The sequence below is a fragment of the Asterias amurensis genome, chromosome 22, assembly GCF_032118995.1.
Source record: "Asterias amurensis chromosome 22, ASM3211899v1".
Classification (NCBI taxonomy): domain Eukaryota; kingdom Metazoa; phylum Echinodermata; class Asteroidea; order Forcipulatida; family Asteriidae; genus Asterias; species Asterias amurensis.
The window spans coordinates 10,930,220-10,956,223 of record NC_092669.1 but is presented as its reverse complement, the minus strand read 5'-3'; the positions used below and the strand labels follow the sequence as shown (position 1 = coordinate 10,956,223).

General features: G+C 38.6%; 1 protein-coding gene across 1 annotated transcript; it reads left to right on the top strand.

Annotated features, from left to right (window-relative positions):
- The first annotated feature begins 7,890 nt into the window (after window positions 1-7,890).
- Window positions 7,891-24,832, top strand: LOC139953962 (ETS homologous factor-like). Its single transcript, XM_071953578.1, has 7 exons — window positions 7,891-8,030; window positions 12,137-12,285; window positions 14,734-14,842; window positions 15,841-16,053; window positions 17,453-17,562; window positions 19,603-19,903; window positions 20,257-24,832. Exons 2-7 carry the CDS (start codon window positions 12,172-12,174, stop codon window positions 20,541-20,543), a joined length of 1,134 nt encoding a protein of 377 aa, XP_071809679.1. The 5' UTR covers window positions 7,891-8,030; window positions 12,137-12,171; the 3' UTR covers window positions 20,544-24,832.
- The last annotated feature ends 1,172 nt before the right edge of the window (window positions 24,833-26,004 follow it).

Below are 26,004 nucleotides of genomic sequence, written 5' to 3'. Positions count from 1 at the left end.
TCATTGTATTTTACTTTTAAAACATCTTTCCAAACCATATGCATTTTATAACAAACGGTTACATACGCTTTTCAAAGACCAACTCGTCCGATCCAAGGCAACGTGTCACCTAAACTTGTAACTAAGAACGAATAACTCCCCTTTTGAATGCTGATTCAAAGCAGTCATTTTCAAACGAATAGAATGACCCGGTGTTTTGGTTGAAATTGGTCGTGAAAGTACTAAAAGGAAAAAACTACATTTTTTAAAATAAATAACATACCACAGACGTACACAATAATGCCTGTGAATTTTTTTCCACAGGACTCGGGAAAGTACCGAGTATACAGTGCTAACACACATCGGTGTATGGGTAAAAAAAAACCTGAATATTCTTTATCCCCGATGCAAATTTAACATCTATTATATACAACAATAACCTTTTGATATTCAATACGTATACAGTTTTCAGTTGTGCACTAGATTCAAAAGTTCAAACTTCCTGCGTACATAAAGGGACTCAATAGAATGCGCATGATTGATTTTAAAAAGGGGATTCCCCAAATTTTCCCCGGTTTCTATTCTTTGAGGTTAGTTTACTGCATTCTTTTGTTCGTCTTTTGCTCATGCGCATTATCCACTGACTTTACCAGGTGTAGCGCGGACTTGGTTTTAATAAACTTTTAAAGACCTGGGGTGGATTTCACAAAGAGTTAGGACTAGTCTTATCTTGAGTTAGGACCAGTTACTCGTCCTAACTTAGGACTATCCATGCAATTTGTGTATCTCCTAGGATTAGTCCTAAGTTAGGACTAGTCCTAACTCTTTGTGAAATCGACCCAGGACACTTTTGGTAATTGTCAAAGTTCAGTCGTCTCATGCACCTGGTGTATCTCAAAATGTACATTAAATAGCAAACCTGTACAAATTTGAGCTCAATTGGTCGCCAAAAATGCGAGAGAATAATGGAACAACAAAAACATCCCTTGTCGCACAAGTTTTGTGCTTTCAGATGCTTGAATTCGGGACTTACTATTTTCTATGAAAACAAAAACGTGTTTTACAAATAATCGCCTCTACGTGTGGGCAATGAAAAAAAATTAAAAATATTTTTTTTGCGGTTTTCGTTATGTTTGGTTATAATAAAAAAAATACTTGCCAAGTCGCTTTGTCTTTGCGGTATGCGGTTTTATTTTTGTCCTATCTTATGTCGTTATCGCAGTTTCCAGAGTCCGTGGGAGAAAATAACTTTTTGGCACGGATTCCAGCTCTGAAGTTTGTTGTGTCAGGAAATAAATGTGTTGGATCTGCGTCGGTTGTTTGAATTAAACTATTTTTGTCAAAGAATTGTCAAAGAATATTATTCGCACTTGGTGTATCTCAAAATACGCATAAAATAACAAAATGTTGAAATTTGAGCTCAATTCAGATGCTTGAATTCGATACCTCAACAGGCCTCAAATTCAATTAAAGTATTTGAGTGAAAAATTACTTCTTTCTCAAAAACTACGTTACTTCAGAGGGAGCCGTTTCTAACAATAGCTCTCCATTGCTCGTTACCAAGTTAGTACGTTTTATGATAACAATTATTTTTTTAGTAACTACTAATAGTGTCCACTGCCTTGAAGACAAAACAAACATGTCATTCAAAGGGCTTTGAATTCCAGCAAGATTATGAACACTTGAAATCGAAAGAATTTTTCATAAAACAGACCTCTCCTAAGAGCTCAGGAATTCGGGACCATTATCTGCCGACCATTGCGCAACAACTTCCAAAATTCCCCAGATCGATAAAGTCAGTTGGTCATGTCTAGAAGATCAAAGAAAGGGGCGGGGCGTTGGAAACTTTGGAACTGGAAGGGGATTATATCTAGGGAGAAAGCTCTAAAGGTTTCGAAACAACGCAATCTTTTTTTACAAAGATTAGTTCAACACCTCGGTGGCAAACCCCTTAAAAAATTGATTTTACATTTCGAAAGACGAGCATCATGCAATTGTGACATGGTGCATAGAGCAAGGAACAAGGCCCATTTTCATCGAGCTGCTAAGCACAATAGTTTGCTTAGCATGAAATTTCTTCCTTGATAAAAACAGGATTAAGGCCTAACAACCAAATTATCATTTGTTGCACAGTGTTTGTTACTGGTATTCAGCTGCTGTTTGCTAATTCCTGAAAATCACGTGGAAATTGGGTTGGTAATAATTTTGTTTTTATTAAGGCGAAAATTTCATTGTAGCAAATGTTTGTGCTTAGCACCTCTATGAAATTGGGCCATTGTAACTTCGACGACCAATTGAGTTCAATTTTTCACAGGTTTGTTATTTTATGCATAATGTTGAGATACACCAAGTGAGAAGACTGGTCTATTGACAATTACCAATATCGCCCAGTGTCTTTAAGGAGCTCTATGCTGGAAATTAAGCCCAGGACGTAGACGAGGCATATTATAGTAAAACCACGACGTTTCTATCAGTATGCCTTCTTGAAGAGAAAACAGTATAAATAGGTCAATCCAAGTTTCCGGTCGAAAATAATTGAAAAGACACAAAAATTACAAAGTGAAACTTCAATTCATGGTAAGTAAACACTTGCCGATAAAGTTACGGGGAAAACCCGGGCTAGAATGGCCAGCTGTCACACGCAAGACTCTATTACCGAAGGCTTATGTACACTCAGTTAGGTGTGGTCTAAATATAGCCATGGATGTCACAATGCGTCATGGTTGCAAAAGTTGTCTGCGCATCATTCACCTCGCTAATACGCCGTTTTTTTTACTTTTAGAAAGCAGCAACAAGAATAACAAGAACAACAAGAACAACAACAAGAGAAACAACAACGACGCAACGACCACGACAGCGACAGCGACAACGACAGCGACAACGAAAGCGACAGCAACAGCGACAATGACAGCGACAGTGGCAGCGACAGCGATAGCAGCAGCGACAGCGGCAGCGACAACGACAGTAACAATGACAGCGACAGTGACACCGACACCGACACCGACACCGACAACAACAACAACAACAACAACAACAACAACAACAACAACAACAACAACAACAACAACAACAACGATAACAACAACAACAGCAGCAACATCAGCAGCATTAGCAACATTAAGAGTGGTATTACGGGTGCATGCCCCCCCCCCTCTGAATCACATCAACTTTTAAAACGACGCGCACAAACAACACACACATAGCCACACTTCATCTTTTATCTTTTAAAACCGATATTCCTGAGTCTATTGTCTTATTTATTGGCTTATATATTTCTCTTAAAGAACTAAATAGTGCCTGACATGCGCGCGCAGCATGACACCACAGCTTTAAAACAATGAGCGCACTAACTGCAGCACTGAGAATGAACTCCCCCGTTGTGACGTCAATCATGAATCATGAATATATTCATCAACCACACTGAACCGAGTGGAAATAACCTGCCGGGTAAAGGCGCTTTGTTCCGATTATGATTGAAGGTTGCACAATAAAGATAACGATATGATTTATGGTCACTTGTTTATATGGGGCTGTATTATAGGGCTATCATTTACAGTAAGTTAATTATTGACGAATAAAACAAACTTTGTGGAACAGTTAGGCACACAATCATGTCAACCCTCGATAGGATATCGCGGGTACACGAAGTTTTTGGAAGAATACATTAGAGGCAGTGGACACTATTGGTAATTGTCAAAGACTAGCCTTCACAGTTGGTGTATCTCAACATATGCATAAAACAACAAACCTGTGAAAATTTGAGCTCAATCGGTCATCGAACTTGCGAGATAATAATGAAAGAAAAAAACCTTTGTCACACGAAGTTGTGTGCGTTTACATGGTTGATTTCGAGACCTCAAGTTCTAAATCTGAGGTCTCGAAATCAAGTTCATGGAAAATTACTTCTTTCTCGAAAACTATGGCACTTCAGAGGGAGCCGTTTCTCACAATGTTTTATACCATCAACCTCTCCCCATTACTCGTCACCAAGTAAGGTTTTATGCTAATAATTATTTTGAGTAATTATCAATAGTGTCCACTGCCTTTAATTCAAACTATTTTGTTTTCAAGAAACATTACCATAAAGGGACGGTACATCATTGGTTAATATAATATCGAAGTCTTATATAGCGCACGTATCTACCAAACAAGGTACTCAAGGCGCTGAGTTATATTTCCAACTTTTCAGAAAGATAGGTGATGAATTCTGAGAGCCAATTATGTAGCACCTTATAAGGGTTTACAAAGTGCTACAGCGCATACATGAGCCACAGCCAGGAACACCGGGACGAACCCCATCTTTTTTCGATAAGTGCTCTGGGTTCTTTTACATGCGTTATACAACACATGTGACCAACGGCTTTACGTCCCATCCGAAGGACGAAGCAATGGTCAAGTGTCGAACCCACACTCTGCTGATCAGAAACACTATTTTCTGGTTATTGGAAGAGGTACATCCTATCAAATCCTTTGTTTTCAAGAGCACGTGGCGAAATTTCACTTACTGCTCTTAGCAGACAATTTCTACTGAGAAGAAACCAAAAAACTATTCCAAAGGACAGTTTGTAAATTACAATGTTTTGTGTAACCAGTTTGGGTGCATTGTTTTCTCCAAATATTATGATAATATACGCTGAGAAATGCAGAATTATAAACTGTTGTTGTTTATAGATTTGTTTTCGCATGGGAATGTGACCCAATACATCTAACGTCATCATCACAACAATCGTGGTTAAGCTAGTTTGGGAGTCAGTGTCCTCCTGTGTTAAAGACACTGGGGTGGATTTCACAAAGAGTTAGGACTAGTCTTATCTCGAGTTAGGACCAGTTACTCGTCCTAACTTAGGACTATCCATGCAATTTGTATATCTCCTAGGACTAGTCCTAAGTTAGGACTAGTCCTAACTCTTTGTGAAATCGACCCCTGGACACCTTTGGTAATTAATTTTGGTTTTTACCCATACACCGATGTGTGTTAGCACTGTATACTCAGTACTTTCCCGAGTCCTGTGAAAAAATATCACAGGCATGTTACTCGGGTGGGATTCGAACCCACGACCCTTGCAATTCTAGAGCAGTGTCTTACCAACTAGACTACCGAGGTTGCCGGCAGCTAGAGGCAGTTCGAATCCTATGTTTTGGCAGCGGGTACCGCAACGATATAATAGATGTTAAATTTGCATCGGGGATAAAGAATATTAATTTTGGTTTTTACCCATACACCGATGTGTGTTAGCACTGTATACTCAGTACTTTCCCGAGTCCTGTGAAAAAATATCACAGGCATGTTACTCGGGTGGGATTCGAACCCACGACCCTTGCAATTGTCAAAGACCAGTATTCTTACTTGGTGTATCCCAACATATTCATCTATGGACTCAATTAGTCATCGAAGTTGCAAAAGAATAATGAAAGAAAACCGCCCTTGTTGCACAAATTGATGCATAAAAAAAGGCTTCAGGCCTGAAGTATTTTAATATTTGAGTGAGAAATTACCTCTTTCACAAAAACTACGTTACTTCAGAGGGAGCTGTTTCTCACAATGTTTTACTACCAACATCTCTCCATTGCTTGTTACCAATTATTTTGAGTGACCAATAGTGCCTTTAACACACGTATTTAAGGCGACGTATCGTTCACACGCTTATTCCTGTTGACCCTTAAAAACGGAGCGGGCACCAGTCGCCGCGAGTAGTGTGTCGCAAGAGGTCATTGGGCAGACAAAATTACGTAAGGGAAATTTGTTATGACGCTACTGTGACACTGCAACCTTCAGACTACAATAGGGGCATTGTTGAGGGTGCACACCCTTTCGCTGTGTTCAGTCGGCCGTATCTTTTACGTCTGTGTCCCCAGGAGTAAACGTTGTAAACAGTGCACATGTACATCCCACTCGCTACCACGGGCAGAGCGCTATATTGCTATACCTCTCAGCACTAACTCCTGGGCCAAATTTCGTAGAGCTGCTAAGCATAAACATTTGCTTAGCATGAAATTTTTGTCTCGATAAAAGCAGGATTAACAACCAAATTTTTACGTGATTTTCAGGATAAGCAAACAACAGCTGAGTACCAGTAACAAGCAATATGCAACAAATGGAAATTTGGCTGGTAATCGAACCCAGAACACTAATATCGTGGAAGATTAGAAGTTTACCCCGTTTTTGTTTCTAAATAAGGGAATCAATGTGTGGTGAAGAGGTATTCAACTAGTGGTTTAAACCCAACGAGGCCTGGTTCTTGATAATTTTACCGAGACGAAGTCGAGGTAAATAATCAAGAACCAGTCCTCGGCGGGTTTAAACCACTAGTTGAAAACCGATTCAACACACTTTGATTCCCATTCATAAAAACCTTTTCGGTCAAAAAACATCAACACTTTTTGGTCAAAAAATAAAATAAATGCAAAAATTATAATTGTTCAATCATTTCTTTCAACACAACACCCCTCCAGATATAAAATGGTAAGGCCCTCGGGTAAACAACTCCTTATAAGGGAATGCTGTGCGCGTCATTCGTATCGCGTGATGTGGCACAGCTGTCCCGGCCGTTGCTCTCGACCAATAGGAATGAAGAAACTGTCTTATAAGCACAGGTGCAAGCTCGCGTGTCAGACTCGTGTTTCAACACTTTTTACTGGTCATTTACAAAGGTTTATACACACCCAGATGACACGCTCTCCACCAATAGGAATAGCGACACTGTCTGAGGTATTTATGAATTCCTGTTCAGAGCAAGCACCCTTGTTAACGGGTTTTCTCAGGTATGAGAGCTACAGTGATTAAGTTCACTATGATGCATCATTGGTTTTATTAAGAGAAATAGAAAGGTATTTCGTTTTGTGTAAAGCATTACTCCAGCGTCGCGTATTCTTATAAGCCAGTCCAATCAGTACATACGTTGTTTTTTTTAGTCACTGTGTTCGAGATATGGAATGCCGACAGCCAGGGCCAGATTTTCAGAGCTGCTTAAGCAAAAATATAATATTGCTTAACAGATCTCTGCTGGAATGCCGACAGCCAGGACCCAATTTTCAGAGCTGCTTAAGCAGAAACATAATTTTGCTTAACTGATATCTGCCATTAAGCAGAAATTTATACCAATCACAAACTCATGATAGTATAGCTGGTAATCGTATTCTGGTAAGCATAATTGTGTTGTGCTTAGCATCCTTTTGTGCTTAAGCAGCGCTATGAAAATAAGCTGGGTATGGGATGGGGGATGTCCTTTTCAAAAGGCCTGACATTTCTAATGGTAAAGTTCAAGTACGTAGCAAATATCTGAAAGATTGTGACAATGAAGGACTGTTTTTGTAACCGCCGTGTGAACAGGACTTAAACACCGAGATCCCAGCATTAGAGAGAGCAGTTTAGTATGGTGTGTTTTGGACTGGAACATGGAATAAATTCCCCGATTTTTCCCCCCCTGTGTTCCTTTGTGAAGGAATAAAAACCAACCTATGATTTCATTATCAGGCAATTGACTTCAACTCATGATCACGCTCAGATGACTTTTGACAAAAAAAAATTCAAGAAAGGAAAAAAGGGTCCAAAACGAAAAAGGGGATTTCCCATGTGTATTTCCAAACATGATGTAATGATGAAGTAGCACCGTGCACGAACAAAAGGCAGCCAATCACAATCGTAGCCTTGGAGCACGTGAAACTCTTCTTTACAGCTTTTGTTGACTTTGGGGTGTACGTGAAAAGCAAAATGTAAATCTGGCTTTAAAAATGGAGAAAAAAATTGCGAGGTATTTCCGGGTCTTACTCTAGCTGTGGTTATCCTTTTGTGCTCCTTCCACACGTGGCTGGTATGCAGCCAGATGAAAGAGCCAGGCTATCGTTACCACCCTATGCTTTATCCAATTCCATCTTGTTAAAAAAATACTCCCTGATATAGTTCGGAAGTCACTGAGAGCAGGGAGCACTTGCAACGGGGGAAAAGACACCAGAGCACGGGGGCAGAATCAGTGTCTCTCTCCTCAATCTTTCGATACTCTCGGACTTTTTAGTTTTGCATCATCACAGACCCTACATATCATCTATAGGCAGTAAGTATACTATCCTATTACGTTGTTAGTTAGTTTTTTTTGCATTTCTGTTTGTTACATGTTTCTTATTTGTTTAAGACATTTCCGCATCCAATATCAATAATTAAACGCGGGCAACATTTTCTTCCCGATTTTAATCACAATTTAGAGAACTTACTGTCCTAGATCTGCTTTCTCATACACAAGTACGTTCCTTTTCATTGGGGGCGTTAATTTTGGAAATGTCTAAAATATTTGGAATACCAAACTATTGTTTTACTTTCGGGTGTAATGGATTTCATATCTTGGGTAAGAAATGCATAAATCTCAAACAATTAAAAACAATGTAAGTATCTGCTGTACACACAAGTTTCACTCCAATGGTATGTTAATTTTGGGTGGGAATTTCTAAATTATTTTGAAAATATTGTTTCACATTTGGATGCAATTGATAAATTATAGCAATAATAAAAGTCGTTTTTGATATAGCGCTTTACACACACCTAAGCGCTCCCAACTTTAAATTGGGAGGTAGTGCTTTCTGCTCTACCGGCCAGGCTTCTGATTGATGGTACCCAAGCCTACATCCGTATGGACTGTAAAGGGGGTGACCCTGTTTCAGCCCTAGGAGTAGGTGGCAACGACCTCTGGAAACAAATAATTGTAGCCCACACCTTGAGGTGGCTTTCAGGCCTTGTGTGTCAGGCGACTTGCATACCAAAAAAAAACCCACATTATTACCCCTTGTCACTTGGCCTAAAATCAATCCTTAAACAATCCCAGCTCCCTTGGGAGTATACGGCCGATCTCTTGAGACTGTTCTTATATCTTGTCTTAGAAGTCCATTCATTTCAAGTCAATAAATAAATCAACAATGTAAGTGAGATATAAATGTAATTTACAGATTGGATTGTATCAGAGTTGGGGAACCATTAACTACAATATACCATTTCCAACCTACATTTTAGGTGCCGTATTTGACGAGCATTCGTGCGGGACAAAAAATGTCAGCGCTGCTTGTTCACGCACGAGTGCTTATAGCGTGTATGTGAGCTAAGGGTGTCCCCCCCCCCCCCCCCCCCCACATGTTCCCATATTTTACCATTGGTAATATTTTGTCAAAGACCAGTCTTCTCACTTAGTGTACCTCAACATATGCATAAAACGCATCGACTGGTGTCGAAGTTGCGAGATAATAATGAAAGAATAAAAAAAAACCTTGTCACACGAAGTTGTGTGCTTTCAGATGCTTGATTTTTGAGGTCTCGAAATCAATTTCGTAAAAAGAAATCATTCTTTCTCGAAAACTACGTTACTTTAGAGGGAGCCGTTTCTCACAATGTTTTATACTATCAACCTCTCTCCATTGTTCGTTACCAAGTAAGGTTTATGCTAATAACTATTTTGAGTAATTACTAATTGTGTCCAGTGCCTATAAGCCATAGGTCCTAAATGTGCTTAGCACTGCATTTTAAAGAACCCAGCCTTGACACTTGTGTCCTTAAGCAAGACACTTAACCATTGCTTCGTCCTTCGGATGGGACGTAAAGCCGTTGGTTCCATGTGTTGTGTAACGAATGTAAAAGAACCCAGTGCACTTATCGAAAAGAGAAGGGGTTTGCCCCGGTGTTCCTGGCTGTGGCTGCTGTATACGTCGTAAAGGTGCTAAACAATTGGGTCTAAGAATTAATCACTGCAACCTCAGCGCCTTCAGTACCTTGTTTGGTAGATACATGCGCTATATAAGACTTCGATATTATTATTCACCGAGTAGAGAATAATAATCGTTGTTTCTGGTCCCGTAGAGAGCACCCCGGTTTAAGTTCCTCGGGCTTGCGAGCTCCAGTGACAAACTTCACTTTTGAGGCATCCTTGGTTTCTTTACTAGAAATATATAAGCACTAATCATAATCATAACAAAATATGTCTCTCGAAATCGAAACTGTTAATTGCTGGAAAGAAAAACAATGTCATTGTCTCAAGGTATATTTCCTTGATAATAAGTCTAAAAAACAATTCTTACAAAAATAAAAATCAAGGATGAAAAAAAAAATCAAGATAACTATGAAAGAAAAATAAACCCTTGTCAAACGAAGTTGTGCGCTTTCAGATGTTTAATTTCGAGACCTCAAAATATTCTAAATCTGAGGTCTCGAAATCAAATTCGTGGAAAATTACTTCTTTCTCGAAAACTACGTCACTTCAGAGGGAGCCGTTTCTCACAATGTTTTATACCATCAACCTCTCCCTATTACTCGTTACCAAGTAACGTTTTATGCTAACAATTATTTTGAGTAATTACCAATAGTGTCCACTGCCTTTAAGCCCTTGAATTGTACGAGGAGCTGTTTTGTTAAAGGTCTCGACGTTTCGTTCAGTATATACTCCGCTCGTCCTCAGGAAGACGAGCAGAGCATACTGAACGAAACGTCGAGTAGTTCAATAAAGTAACTGTTAATAGATTATTCCTGCTGCGAAACACAGCTGCCTGCACAGTGTACATTTGTTTTCTTTAATTACACGCAATCCAGCAAAGATCGAAACTCACATAAGCTCTCCCAAAACATTGAAAGAGAAACTACCGGCGGATTTGGGGTTCAATTTGTTCCGATTCAAAACTAAACTCCGTTTCGATCAAACCTCCTGATTGTTAGCGGCTAAGTGGACGCGATTTTCCTATTAGCAATATATGTGCTAGAGTTTGGGTGGAAATTTACAAGACCATAGAGCTGTAAACATGCACAATAACCTTAAAGGCAGTGGCACTATTGGTAATTGCTCAAAATAATTATTAGCATAAAACCTTTCTTGGTGACGAGTAATGGGGAGAGGTTGATGGTATAAAACATTGTGAGAAACGGCTCCCTCTGAAGTGCCATAGTTTTTGAGAAAGAAGTAATTTTCCACGAATTTGATTTTGAGACCTCAGATTTAGAATTTGAGGTCTCGAAATCAACCATCTAAACGCATACAACTTCGTGTGACTAGGGTGTTTTCTTCTTTCATTATTATCTCGCAACTTTGATGACCGATTGAGCTCAAATTTTCACAGGTTACATATTTTATGCATATGTTAAGATACACCAACTGTGAAGTCTAGTCTTTGACAATTGCCAATAGTGTCCACTGCCTTTAAATGGTTTCTGCTAAGCAAACATTAGCAGTAGACCAATCACAGACTGCACACTGTGAAAGATGGCATTTTGGTTGGTAACCATATTTTGGTAAGCATAATTTTGTTGTGCTTAGCTACTGTCTGTGCTTACGCGGCTCAAAATGAAATTGGGCCAATAAGAGGCTTGTGTGCACGCGATTTTCCTATTAGCAAATTATGGGCTCGAGTTTGGGTGGAAATCTACAAGACCACAGAGAGCTTGTGGATCAAAATGTTCAGTGGACCAGAATTGCTTTAAAGGCAGTGGACACTATTATTCAAAATAGTTTTAGCATAAACATTTACTTGGTACTGAGCAATGGAGAGCTGTTGATGGAATAAAACATTGTCAGAAACGGCTTTCTCTGAAATGGCGTAGTTTTCGAGAAAGAAGTAATTTTCCAGGAATTTTGAGGTCTCGAAATCAAGCATCTGAAATCACACAACTTCGTGTGACAACGGTGTTATCTCGCAACTCAGACGACCAATTAAGCTCAAAATTTCACAGGTTTGTTATTTTATGCATATGTTGAGATACACCAGGTGAGAAGACTGGTCTTTGACAATTAACAATAGTGTCCACTGCCTTTAAAGGCACTGGACACTTTTGGTAATTATTCATAATATAACTGTTAGCATAAAAACTTACTTGGAAACGGCCCCCTCTGAAGTAACGCAGTTTTTTTAGAAAGAGATAATTTCCCACTTAAATATTAAAAGACTTCAGGCCTGAAGTATTTTGTTAGTCATCTGAAAACACACACATTTGTGCAACAGGGGTGTTATTTTCATCATGGTGTGTTACTTGTTATTAGAAAAAAAAGGATTATACCAAAACCTGAGATTTGAATGGTATGTTTTTGTTATTGTCTTTTTTCCGTTCCTTCCTCTTTTTCCCCTCAATTTTTCTTGTGATACCAATGACCAGTGAACTTAAAGTTAATATCTTTGAAATAATTGTATTCTCTGGCAGATCTCGGTACTTTGGTGACGCGTTCAACTATCTAAATGGAGGGACCGCTCCATTTTTACCAACCAGGAATCGTCTGCGCCTCAGAGGGATCCCTATACGGGGCTGAATTCGACGATGGTCAGCAGGAATGCGAGCTGGATCACGTGAAGGTACGACATTAACCTCTTCCAATAATAATCAAAAGTGCCACGCCCACGATCCCTCTAAGAAATGTTTTGAACGAGCTAGTAAGAAACTGAACGATTATTGGTTATTTTGTGACGTCGCCGTTACGTGGTCCAAAGCAACGGACCCTTGTGTTTCTGAGTGTGGGTTCGAGTCCCTGTCTTGACGCCTTGTGTCCCTAATCAAGACACTTAACCATTATTGCTGCATCCTTCGGATTGGACGTAAAGTCGTAGGTCCCGTGTGTTGTGTAGCGCACATCGAACATAACCCAGTTACACACAAAATCGATAGAGAAGGGCTCACCCGGTGTTTTGGCAGTGACTGCCGAGTGCTCTGCAGCACCTTTTAAAACAACAGTAAATGTTTAAATTTTGTCCGAACGCATATTAATTGTGAAAATCATACCATAACAATCTTTACTGTAAATAATTTACCTCTGAGAACCACTTAATATGAAAACCTAAAACCTTTTACTCAGTGCTTTCCCGAATCCTGGTGAAATTAAAATCGATTGACGTGGGATACATTATTGAAGAAAAATATAAATCCAAGCTACTTGTACCGAAAAAACGACTGTAAGATTTCCAAACAACATACATGTACATTCGAAAGGAATCTTTTCTCAAAATAGTTATACCTTAAACGGCAGTGGACACTATTGGTAATTACTAAAAATAATTATTAGCATAAAACCTTTCTTGGTGACAAGTAATGGAGAGAGGTTGGTGGTATAAAACATTGTGAGAAACAGCTCCCTCTGAAGTGCCATAGTTTTGGAGAGAGAAGTAATTTTCCACGAATTTGATTTCGAGACCTCAAGAACTTGAGGTCTCAAAATCAACCAGCTAAACGCACACAACTTCGTGTGACAAGGGTGTTTTCTTCTTTCATTATTATCTCGCAACTTTGATGATCGATTGAGCTCAAGTTTTCACAGGTTTGTTATTTTATGCATAGTTATGTTGAGATACATCAACTGTGAAGGCTAGTCTTTGACAATTACCAATAGTGTCCACTGCCTTTAAACGGCAGCAGTCGTGTTTCTCACCAAATCAGTTTGTACGGTCGTGAAGGGGAACATTGCCTTAGTTCGGACGAGTTGGTCTATGAAAAGCGTTTGAAACCGTTTGTTATAAAATGCATATAGTTAGAAAGTTGTTTCAAAAGTAGAATTATAATGATTCACACAAACATGAATCGCATTTGGATGGTTTTCCTTATACGTCGTGAACTAATATGGCACGCCATTTTATGGAGTCAAGTTTTTGACGCCATAAAACGGCCGACCGTGTTAGTCCACAAAGAAAAAGTAACCACGCAATTTCGAGGCATGTTTGTGTGGATCGTTATATTCTACTTTTAAATCATCTTTCTATCCCAGTATTTCATAACAATCGGTTTCAAACGCTTTTCATAGACCAACTCGTCCGTAACGTGTCCCTTTAAAATTTTGGGTAGTTGACAATCTATATATTACTTTACCTTTTAAAGGCATGATGTTCTCACAATAAAAAACGCAGGCGTGGGGATTCTAAACTACTTTACCCAAAGAATTATCAGATTTTCGATGCGTGATCACAACCATTTTTCTCAAAACCGAAACTCCCCGAAGCTGTCCCGTCTGCCCTGGAAAGACCGCCGTTGCTCAGCGTCAAATCCCCGCCTCCTCATCAGCCGGGAGTTCTGGACAAAGCCCGGCAAACAAAGCGAATCTACCCACTCGATTCTGAAAACCATATTTGGAGGCAATTTTATCAAAGGATTAAATTATGCCTTTAAGCTTTATTTATTAGGGTTGTTTCGGAAGCATTATTGTGTTTACTTTACGGTTACTGATGGACAATCGATGCATCATCAGTTTTGTAGAGAGCATTCATTGATTTGATTGAAACTCATTATGAATCGAAAGTAAATTCATTTTCTGAGATAGATCAGTTATGCATTCACGCATCAAATAATTTAAGTACATGGTTTGGTATTTTCTTGTTAAAAACGTGTTCAGTACAAGATGACGGTCGAATTTTGTTTTTAATCTTTAGAAGTTAATTTGCAAAACATACAAAACCTACTTGTATGCGTGCTTTCTGCCCCACCCCCTCTCTCTGACTGCCATGCTTTTACACTAATTTACCTCGCCGCATGTGTTGTGTAAGAGAAAGACCCTGCTGTTGTTATACTTTTGGTGGGACAACTATAAACTAATACAAAACTATTAGGCTACATCCTACTCTTTGACTCAAAGGAAACCAAATAATTATTACAATGTTTGAATGATTTAATCATTGATTGTTGGAAATTGAATTTGTATAATTCGATTTACTTCTATTAATAGTAGGATTTGTTAACAAACATTTAAGCCACAACAACAGCAACAACAATATGGTTTCATTGAACAATTCAAAGATGTGCAATTATCTTTTATTTTGTAGGAGAGCGCATGTCCGGAGTCCATCTTGAATTTTATTCTAGACGCAGATAAGTTACGTAAGACGCAAGAGGACAAGCTGGACGCCAGATTTCGACTGGGTGTTCCACCAGGTATGAAAAACCCCTCCCTCACAAAAATAAAGTTACAATTAGAAACACCATCATAAATAGCAACACCCCCCAACAAATCAGAGTAGCAATTTTCACTTTTCCAAAATTGCGGTTAGCAGATTTGGGTTCAGTAGGACAAGAGCTTTACAACGGTACCCAGCACTTGGGGTTTCAAATATCATCTTGACACAACTCCCAAAATTAATAGTAACTTTTTTGCATTTTTCAAAATGGCGGTCAGTATTTCTGTGTTCAGTAGGAAAAGAGCGTTCCAACGGTGTCCAACACTTGGGGTTTCAAACTTTATTCTGACACCCCTCCTAACAATAAGATTATTTATATAATATGTATTTTTTGTTTAATTTATTCAAAATTTGATCGGCATTTCTGGACCCAATAGGACGTCCAACACTTGATGCCAAAAACTTTAAAAAAAAAACACTTCTCACGCAAATTTGAGTAAATCCTTAATTTTCAAAATGAAAGATGCTAGTTTTTAGTTGGAGTATTTTGTCAGGGTCATGTAACTGCATAATATGGTGATTTGAGGCTACGGCTTCTGGCTGTTACTAAGGGTGTTGCTAGGAGTGGCATGTGCTTCCGAGCCTTAGTAACGATTAAGCCACAGTCACAACTCACAGCCGTATCCGCTATTCAATGCTTTCTGCTTCCTCGCACTCATACCCTCTTTTGGTAAAATTTTGGACGCGAACTTTCAAGCTGATCGCTTTATTATCATACCCCAGATCTTTTGTTTTTAATCTTTCTGAATGATTACAAGTTGGATTGTTGCCAGCTGGTGGGACTTTCCCGTCTTTAAAAGGGACACCCCCTTTTCTATTATTTAGACTTTCACCAAGTAAATAAGGCGTTAACTTTATTTGGTTGTTGGGGTTGTAGTTATAGCTATAACCGTCTAAAAATCCAAAGGTCGAGCACGTCGCTACAAAACTGTTTTAACCCTAAAACCTAAACTCATTAAATCTTGACCGTTTCAGATCCACTCGATTGGACAGTTGACCACGTGAACTCTTGGGTCACGTGGCTAACCACGACCTTTGACCTGCAGATCTTCGGAGACTTTCGGGTCAAACTCTACGATTGTCCGCTGGACGGCCGAACGCTGACCCAATGGTCAAGCGACGATTTCTGTAGGCTGTTCGGACCGAATGGCGACCTGATACACGAAAACTTCCGAAGGTGGTTGAATGGTAAGCCGAACTTTGGGGATAAAATTGGTGGGCATAAGTTCTTTTCAGAACTATAGCACTACTCAAAACGGATTTACCACATGGTGTAACCGCAAACCCCTCATAAACAAATCATACTGGATATAGTTGCTAACAAAGAGTTAATGGACACTAAGCAGGGCCCAATTTCATAGATCTGCTTAAGCACAAAAAGTAGCTAAGCACTACAAATGTATGCTTATCAGAATAAGGTTACTAACCAAAATACCTACTCTGAAGGCCTATTCAGGGTGTTGGCTACAGGATATCCAGGGGCCGTTGCCACCTACTCCTAGGGCTGAAACAGGGTTACCCCCTTTACAGTTCATATGAATGTAGGCTTGGGTACCATCCGTCAGAGGCCTGGCCGGTAGAGCAGAAAGCACTACCTCCCCAACTTAAGCACAAACAAGTAGCTAAAAAGCACAACAAATTATGCTGATCAGAAAAAAAGTTATCAACAAAAACACCATCTCACATTATCTACCTGTGGCTTGTTTTCTGCTTATTTTAGCTAAGCAGAAGTTGTCTATAAGCAGTATTTTCTGTTTAAGCAGCTCTATGACATTGGACCTAGTGGTTTCTTTCCTCGCCTTCCACCTTTAAGACCATGTTTGTATCCCACGATGTTCATTCCTGATTTGGTTTCCTTCAGAAAAATTCTCGAGGATTTTCCTCCCATATTTTAAACTGAAAATCGTTCTTTGTATTCTCTCAATAGCGTTTTTGGCCAGTATAGTATTTACGATTATTCATGCATGAAATAATGTATTCCTTTTTTTTTAACTGTGGGCTGCATATGCACACGTTTTCAAGTGTGTTAAGAGCACCGAATTCAAACTCTGGTGTTTCTGATCAGCAGAGTGTGGGTTCGAATCCCCAACAGTGACACTTGTGTCCTTAAGCAAGACACTTAACCATTGCTTCGTCCTTCGGATGGGACGTTAAGCCGTTGGTGTTATGTAACGCATGTAAACGAACCCAGTGCAGTAACAGAGAAGGGGCTCGCCCCAGTGTTCCTGGTCCGATCGGCAGCAAATTGCGCCACGGCACCTTGTAAAACATTACATGGTGCTATCAGAATTAGGTATCATAATTCAAACGTAGTCCCACATCTTGCAGGAAATACATACTACAGTGCCAGGAGCGTCATTGGGTGACGGACGTGTACGCTATATAAGTAGCCACAATTATTATTATTATTATTAAATGAAATTGAATTTGCCAGGTTTAGAAATGATTGAAATTTCCTTCTGACATCAGTGTTCCCTTTAAATTCGACAACACACGACGCCAGTCAAGTAACAACTACCCAGAAGTTAAAATACTGATTTCAATAAAAACAAACTTATGTTTTATTTTTTTTTATTTCCTTCTGAAGACTTTCCCGAAAGTCGAGAGATGCAGGATGATTTATACGGCGTACAGAAAGATATCTACCGCCTAGAAGACATCAAGCACAAGCTAATCAACACGTTAGCAGGAACACAAGTAAGTCAAAAAACAGATTGTTGAATTCTTTTAAATGCATTGGACACATGTTTTAATTGTCAAAGACCAGTCTTCTCATTTTAGTGTATTCCAACATGCACAAAATAACAAACCTGTGAACATTTGTACTCGAAGTTGCAAGAGAATAATGAAAGAAAAACGCCCTTGTTGCACAAGTTTGTGTGCTTTAAGATGCATATAAAGTAATACAAAGCCGTTGTTATTTAGGTGAGCATATGCCACGAAGTCCTAAGCTGGACTAATCCACACGTCTTATGTGTCAATTAACAGGGGTCAGTGATTTTGTTTGTGGTTGGACGCCGTTAATGGACTTCTCCTTTATCCATTGGTCCATTAACACCGACCAGCCACAAACCCGGTCAATATCAAACGGTGAAGACCGGGTCACAACACAATTAAATTTTACTGTCAGTCAGGAAAATAATATCAATAGCAATATTTATAATTAAATAATAGAAAGGGAAAAAAGCAGGCACAGTGTACTATTTAATTGCAAGATCTAGTAACAGTCCCCGTTATCTAGTGTTGACTTATGGTTGATGTTCAAGGTATAGGATTATAAGAACAATATTGTATTTCTAATAGTCACATCGATGCCAAATAAGGTAAAAACTCCGGAAACATCCAATTATTTTTCCAGCAATAAGTTCCCTTTTTGGACTGAAAACCAAGAGATTAAATTGTATTGAATGGCTTGCCATGGATTGATTTAATCAAGACCACAACCGGTGGTTACGAAAATACCGTACATTTCTGCGGCTGGTTTATACTTCTGACAAAATGCCAAACAAAGTCTTCAATTTTGTTTTCGGCTGGTGTATACTTCTGACAAACTGCCAAACAAAAGTCTACTGCGTATCAATTGCATTTATCACTGAAAAGGTCAGCGCAGATATAAAACGAATATTATTTGTTGAAGATCAAGGCAGAATAATAAATAGATCGATTCCCCGAAACTGTGTTCAACTGACCTTCCAAATGTTGATTTCTATAAAAATTAAATATTGACTGACTATCCAAAATATGCCTGCACTTTAAAATAAATAAAAAAACATTTTAATGTCTAAGAATAAACTATAGATAATATAGGTTTTCTCGGTCAATTTCGGAAAATGAGCAGCCAATTTAACCACCAAGCTATTTTATTTCGCGCAAAATCGAATGCTACTCAAAAGGGTCATTCGATTTCGTTTTGGGATTAGTCAAATGTAATGTTGCGTCATTCGAGTTAACAAAATAATCATTCAATTTAACAATTCATTAAAGCAGCATTCAAAATTCGCAGACACTTCTTGAGGCGTGTGTGTCACGAAAAAGAATGACGCTACGCTAAATTGAACATGGTGCTAAAGGAATTTGACTCGACCCAAAACGAAATTGAATGGCCGAATTCTGAATTTGAAACGCGGGACCAACTGGAGAGGCAAAACAGCTTTAATTCGAACGCATGAAAATGAAATTGACTGCTCATTTGCCGAATTTGACCGAGAAAACCTATAGTAAACGTTTGGATACAACCAAGTAATAATTCTCTGTGAAGTGAGTGCTGGCTCCGAGAAGCGCCGGTTTGGTTTCGACGTTTCGAACAGTATACTCTGCTCGTCTTCAGGAGAAGAAGCCTGAAATGAAGCAGTTATTAAATGTTCAATGCTCTTTAGTGATGCAGTTGTTGTTGCTTTTGTTGTTGTTGTTGCTTTTGTTGTTTCTGCTGCTGTTGTTGTTGTTGTTGTTGTTTTTGTTGTTGTTGTTGTTGTTGTTGTTGTTGTTGTTGTTGTTGTTGTTGTTGTTGTCGTTGTTGTTCACATTGCTTTTGCTGCTACTGCTGCTGCTGTTGTTGTTATTGTCCTGGTTGTTGTTGTTGCCTGTTTCGGTTGTTGTTGTCGCGTCGTTGCTGTTGCTGCGGCTGCTGTTGTTGTTGTTATTGTTGTTTTCGGGTTTTTGTTGTGTATGTTAGTTAGCGTTTATGGAACCCACTAAGTTAATCATTAACAGTATGCAAATTTATGTTAATCATTTCAGCCTTTGATGCAATCTGATTGGGGTTCGAACATGAGTAGCCCCGCCCCGCTCTCTCCACCAATGAGCGACGACTTTGCGTCACATGACATCGACAGCAGCCATCCACGATGCCTCACCAACGAGGTGACGTCAACAACGTTCAATTGGCTGCCACTCACGGTCAGAGGTTATCCGAGGAACGAGAGTGACGTCACAGCTTCGTCACTGATCATTGAGCCCGACCTAGAGATGGGCGTGTCCTCCGTGTCACGGCCGAAGAGAAAGAGGGGGAGGCCAAGGAAACCCAAGACACCAAAACAAAGTGAGTGTTGACCCGCCTATAAAGTTTACACTTCGGAAGCATTTTGTCGTGTACCCAATTCGTAGTAGTAATAAACGTGTTCAGTGCTCAACCAGTCACCATACTAAGTACAAGCGTCAATCACATAAATTACGCATACCCAAAGTTTACAACGACTCTTCTTATTGGTTAAATTTCGACTTTTTATTTATAACATAACGGAGCCAGCCAATCCTGTACAAGATAGTTTACTACTATAGTTGTCTTGAGTTCCATACCACAGAAAGTCTCAAACACCAGTCACTTTAACTCCAACCCAAAGTTTGCAACGACTTTTCTTATTGGTTAAATGTCCACGTCTTACTCACTTACAGAACGAAGCCAGCCAATCCTGTACAAGTTCATTCTGGCTCACCTGAACAATCCCAGCATGCATCACGTCCTCGAGTGGGTCAATAAACAAAGTGGCGTCTTCCGTTTCCATTCGGCGAGGAAAGATGATTTTGCCGAGATGTGGGGGCGCTATAAGGGGAACAGGGAGCAGATGACGTATCAAAACATGGCGAGGGCTCTACGGAACTACACCAGGGGAAAGACAAAGGTCATGGAGAGAGTCAAGCGAAAGTTACATTACAAGTTTTGTCAAGATTTTATCTTGTAAACAAAATCCTTGCAGGCAGCACCAGAGTCCAGGGGAAAAAATCGGACCTCAGACAAGAGTGTTTTATAGCCCAAAGAGCCCAATCAAAAGAGTCCCCTGAAAACAAAATCGGAACTCAGACAAGAGTAGGAAGAATATCATGCCCGTTTATAGCCCAAATAGCCCAATCAAAAGGCAACAAGCCCATTTAAAGGCAGTGGACACTATTGGTAATTACTCAAAATAATTATTAGCATAAAACCTTTCTTGGTAACGAGTAATGGGGAGAGGTTGGTATACAACATTGTGAGAAACGGATCCCTCTGAAGTGCCATAGTTTCCGAGAAAGAAGTAATTTTCCACGAATTTGATTTCGAGACCTCAGGTTTAGAACTTGAGGTCTCGAAATCAACCCACTAAACGCACACACCTTCGTGTGACAAGGGTGTTTTTTCTTTCATTCATATCTCGCAAGTTCGACGACCAATTGAGCTCAAATTTTTACAGGTTTGTTATTTCGTGCATATGTTGAGATACACCAAGTGAGAAGACTGGTCTTTGACAATTACCAATAGTGTCCACTGTCTTTAATGGTACCTGTAAACTACTGGATACTGCCTTTTTCAAGAGGACGATAGAGCATACTCATCGAAACGACGAGTTGAAACATATGGTTCTTTTTCAGAACCACCCCAGCTCCAACCTCGTCCCCAGGGCGTGTCGAGCGGTTACAAGGTTGACCGCTCTCTCACCCTGGTATTGGATCATTTGCATATCCAAAATGTTTGGATACGCATGCACATTTAAATAGTCTGGCTACTTTTCGAAATTCACATCTTCGTCATAATCTCGTAGTACGGTACCAGATTTAATAGTTTGTTTGTACATTGTTGGTTGCTGGCGGCTGGCTGTACCTATGAATATGGAACATATTCTAATATTGTAAATTCGTTGTCCAATCAGGGCCCAAGTAAGGTGTTTCCATCCCAGGGTTTACTATTGTAAACATGGTTGAAAATAAAGTAATCCATATGGACGAGGTTGCCCCAGCTCATTTAGATATTATCATAATACAATGGTTTTTCGCAAACCTTTTCTGTAACAGCATTTCTCGCTTTATCGCGAACGGGTTAGATTTTGGACTCACTGAGCGATAAACTTTAAACGGGAAATAATTTTTATTTATTTCGCATTAAATATGTTATATCAGACAGAAATAACGGATGTTTTCTACTATCATCAAAATTAAACTGTGTTAGATTGATGTAAGTCTGTGATCTTATATCTTTGGCTTTTGAAAATGATGTAACGTTCCTATCACCAACAGGGTTTTCATGGCGTCGCGCCTCTATCGGTGATAAATGCGTGTTAATTAAACAAAAATATATTCGGTTTGTTTGGTACCACAGCTTCTTGCCATGTACATATTATTTTAAGTCTGGGGACATAGAGACGTTTCAGCTCAAAAACGAAAATTAAACTTAGGGTCGGCAACATCCACCAAACCCCTTCCCATAAAATTTGCTAATTACTGGAGTTCGTTGAGTGAAACAGGACCAGTCTATCGCATAGAGCTAACCCTGGAAATATAGGTTTTTTTCTCGGTCAAATTCGGCAAATTAGCAGTCGATTTCATTTTCATGCGTTCGAATTAAAGCTGTTTTGCCTCCCCAGTTGTTACTGTGTTTCAAATTCAGAATTCGGCCATTCTATTTCGTTTTGAGTCGAGACAAATTCCTTTAGCACTCTGTTTAATTTAGCGTATCGTCATTATTTTTCGTGACACACACGCCACAGGAAGCGTCTGCGACTTTGAATGCTGCTTTGATGAATTGCTAAATTGAATGATTATTTAGCTTGATGGTTAAATTGGCTGCTCATTTTCCGAAATTGACCGAGAATTAACCAATAATCACTAATCATCAAATGATACCAGGCAAAATATTGTTATAAATCATAATTATGTAATCTCGAAGGAAAAATCCATAATATTGTTAAAGTGGTATCTTTTTGGTTTGTACATATTTTGTTAGCAGTATTTTATATCTATTTGATGTGACATTTTCAAGTTTTTAATTTACAAGAAATTGTTTTTCGATATTACATTATTTTAAAGTAATTGCTATGTTTAATTGATTGTATGTTTGTTTGGGTTGTTTTGTTGTTTTTGGTTTGTTGTTGTTGTTGTTATTGTTGTTGTTGTTGTTGCTGCTGCTGCTGTTGCTGTTTTTGTTGTTGTTTTGTTGTTGTGGTTGTTGTTGTTGTCTTGTTGTTTTGTTTCTTGGCTGTCTGTCTGTCTGTCTGTCTGTCTGTCTGTCTGTCTGTCTGTCTGTCTGTCTGTCTGTCTGTCTGTCTGTCTGTTTGTTTGTTTGTTTGTTTGTTTGTTTGTTTGTTTGTTTGTTTGCTTAGAATGGTCTTTCCAACAAGGAACTCAGCAAAGCTCCGACAAGGGTATATTGTATGTTTGTTTGGGTTGTTTTGTTGTTTTTGGTTTGTTGTTGTTGTTGTTATTGTTGTTGTTGTTGTTGTTGTTGTTGTTGCTGTTGTTGTTTTGTTGTTGTGGTTGTCTGTCTGTCTGTCTGTCTGTCTGTCTGTTTGTTTGTTTGTTTGTTTGTTTGTTTGTTTGCTTAGAATGATCTTTCCAAAAAGGAACTCAGCAAAGCTCCGACAAGGGTTTATGTCACAAAAAAGTTGTTTTTAATTAATTTTGATGTTTTCAATGCTAAATTGCCAGTTGGAATAGAAATTCTATAAATGAATACCAGTAAATATGCTTGTATTGTCACGAAACATTTAATGTGATGTAGGGCCTTAACGATTATTAATCTTTAAAAAGTAATTTAATCTTTGTAAATTAATTTCCCCCACAAAAATCCAGTATCGTGACAAGAGCACAGCAGAAGAAACAATTTATTAAAGTTGTACAAGTCCATTCTGCAGTTATAACAAAACAAGATTTGAAAGCAAATCCAAAACAACTTTGTTCTTCAGAATACTATTTCCCAAAACAAAATTTAGTACAAATTCAAATTCCTTATACCGGACGCTGTGACTCGGCGATACCTCGTAAACGCGACCAAAATTTGAAAAGAAAATTCACAGGTTAGTTTTGTTGTTTATATTTCTACTAGGATTAAAACAATCGAACGGATTAAAAAAACAAATGTAGACTTTGCCTTTAAGCCAAATCAGTAGTTTCGATCTTGTCATGAACATTAAGCCCCCTTCATAATTACTGTGCAATATTGACACTTGACCTCCACAAAGTTTGACGTCATAGGTTACGTTAGTCAGATGCCTAGATAATATCGATAACTTTTATACTGTTATTTTTCGTTATAGACCATGTAATCTTTGTACATTCTTTGGCTAGTCTGGCAGGCAAGATACTGTACTGGGCCCAATTTGATAGAGCTGCTAAGCACACAAAATTGCTTAACATGAAATTTTTGCCTTGATAAAAACAGGATTTCCAACCAAATTTCCACGTGATTTTCAGGATAAGCAAACTACAGCTGAATATCAGTCACAAGCAATATGCAACAAATGGAAAATTGGTTGGTCATCCAGTTTTTATCAAGGAAGAAATGTCATGCTAAGCAATTTTTTGTGCTTAGCATCTCTATGAAATTAGGCCCTGGTCACATGAGGAAGTTGACATTTCATGCCATAATTTCCACATAAATCCAGGGGTTACGAAAGTATATAAGTTAGAAAAGATTTGGACAAGATGTGCCCCCTTTCATCATATCAAAAGTTGATCAGAATTAGACAGTGCAATCTCCATAAAATATAAGATTTATGTTTTCTTCCATTGAGCTGTGTAGAAATCGTGCCTGCAGGAAGTACAGGTTCTGTGGCTCTTTTGTAAACATGTGATGTCACTGGTCACATCGTCTATAATATGAATATTTTAACTAATTAATATAATGCGTATAAAAGCAGCTGTTTAAAGATGTTTTGTTAAAATTGAGTTATTTTTAATCCACTTTATTTTATTTATTTCCAATTGACTCCTGAATGGAGCGATTTGTCTTTAGACTGTGGATAAAACTAAATCTACAATATCGTATCAGCGATTTGCAATAATATTTACAAAGAATGAAGAAAATGCACATAGATTTTAAATCAATAATTGTCATGGTTTTATACGGTGTTGTACTATCATTGAGCATAGTGATTTGTTTTTAAAATAAATATATTATTGGAATTCTACAAAGTTTTGCAGTTTTTTGGTTGTCACTTCTGAAGGAGATTTTAAAAACAAAAGACTAAACCTAAGAAAGGACGAGTAACTCTTCCCAACCCGTTTTCAAGGGTCTGTGTAACTTTTGTAGGACAATAAAAACACAATGTCCACAGATTTACACTAAACTTGCACAGTTTGAAGATAATGATAGTAGAAAGCTTCCCTGAAAATATTACGTGCTGAAGTGCTGTAGTTTTTGGGAAATTAATAAAACAATGTCATTAAAAATTATTTTCGTCTCATGAGATGAAAATTATTTTCGTCTCATGAGACGAAAATTATTTTAATCATTTACAAACGTATTTTCATGACATTGTTTTACTCATTTCTCAAAACTACAGCACATCAGTAACAAATATTTGAAGGGAAGCTTTCCACTATCATTATCTTCAAACCCTGTAAGTTTAATGTAAATCTATGGACATTTTGAAAAAGTATCCAAATCCGTTAAGACTAGTCTTAAATCTTTGTAAAATCCACCCAGTTCCGTTTTGGGTTGACACTATTGACAAGTGGCAAAGACATAGGTGTATCTCAACATTATGCACAAAATAACAAACCTGTGATAATTTGAGCTCAATTGGTCGTCGAAGTTACGAGATAATATACAAGAAAAAACACCCTTGTCTTACAAAGTTGTGTGCTTTCGGATGCTTGATTTCGATACCTCAAAATCTAATTACGAGGTCTCGAAATCAAATTCTAGGATATAATTACTTCTTTCTCAAAAACTACATTTCTTCAGAGAGAGAGCTGTTTCTCACAATGTTTTATACTATCAACAGCTCTTCATTGCTTGATACCAAGTAAGTGTTTGTGCTTACAATTGTTTTAAGTAATTACTAATGATGTCCATTACCTTTAGTGGGGTCGAGGTGACTTCCAGGGGCGTCAACTGCACCGGGGATCATGTACGCGATAACATAACAGACGTGGTTTAAACAAGGGAAATGATAGCACGGGCAATAAAAGTTTACAACCAGAATGTGGGAAAAGGGGAAAGTCCCAGTTTTACACTATAATTCGAGAAAACAAAAATCAAAAGTCGAACAATAAAAAGTTTATGGCATATATGGTTGGATTTCTTGCATCTTTATTGGTCACATTTGCGGGGATTTGGTTTATCTCGTCCAGTCTTTCACCGGATGTGCTTGTCTGAGTGTGACTGGACAAGTGATCGCTTTGTATTTCTGTTTACGAATCCCGCTTTTGTTTTAAAGGGAAGGTATACGT

Bases quoted from the DNA above. Each gene is read 5' to 3' on its own strand.
- LOC139953962 (XM_071953578.1), top strand. From the start codon at position 12,172: ATGGAGGGACCGCTCCATTTTTACCAACCAGGAATCGTCTGCGCCTCA. The intron at 16,054-17,452 runs GTAAGCCGAACT...TTCCTTCTGAAG, and splicing joins CTTCCGAAGGTGGTTGAATG to ACTTTCCCGAAAGTCGAGAG. The intron at 19,904-20,256 runs GTGAGTGTTGAC...ACTCACTTACAG, and splicing joins ACCCAAGACACCAAAACAAA to AACGAAGCCAGCCAATCCTG.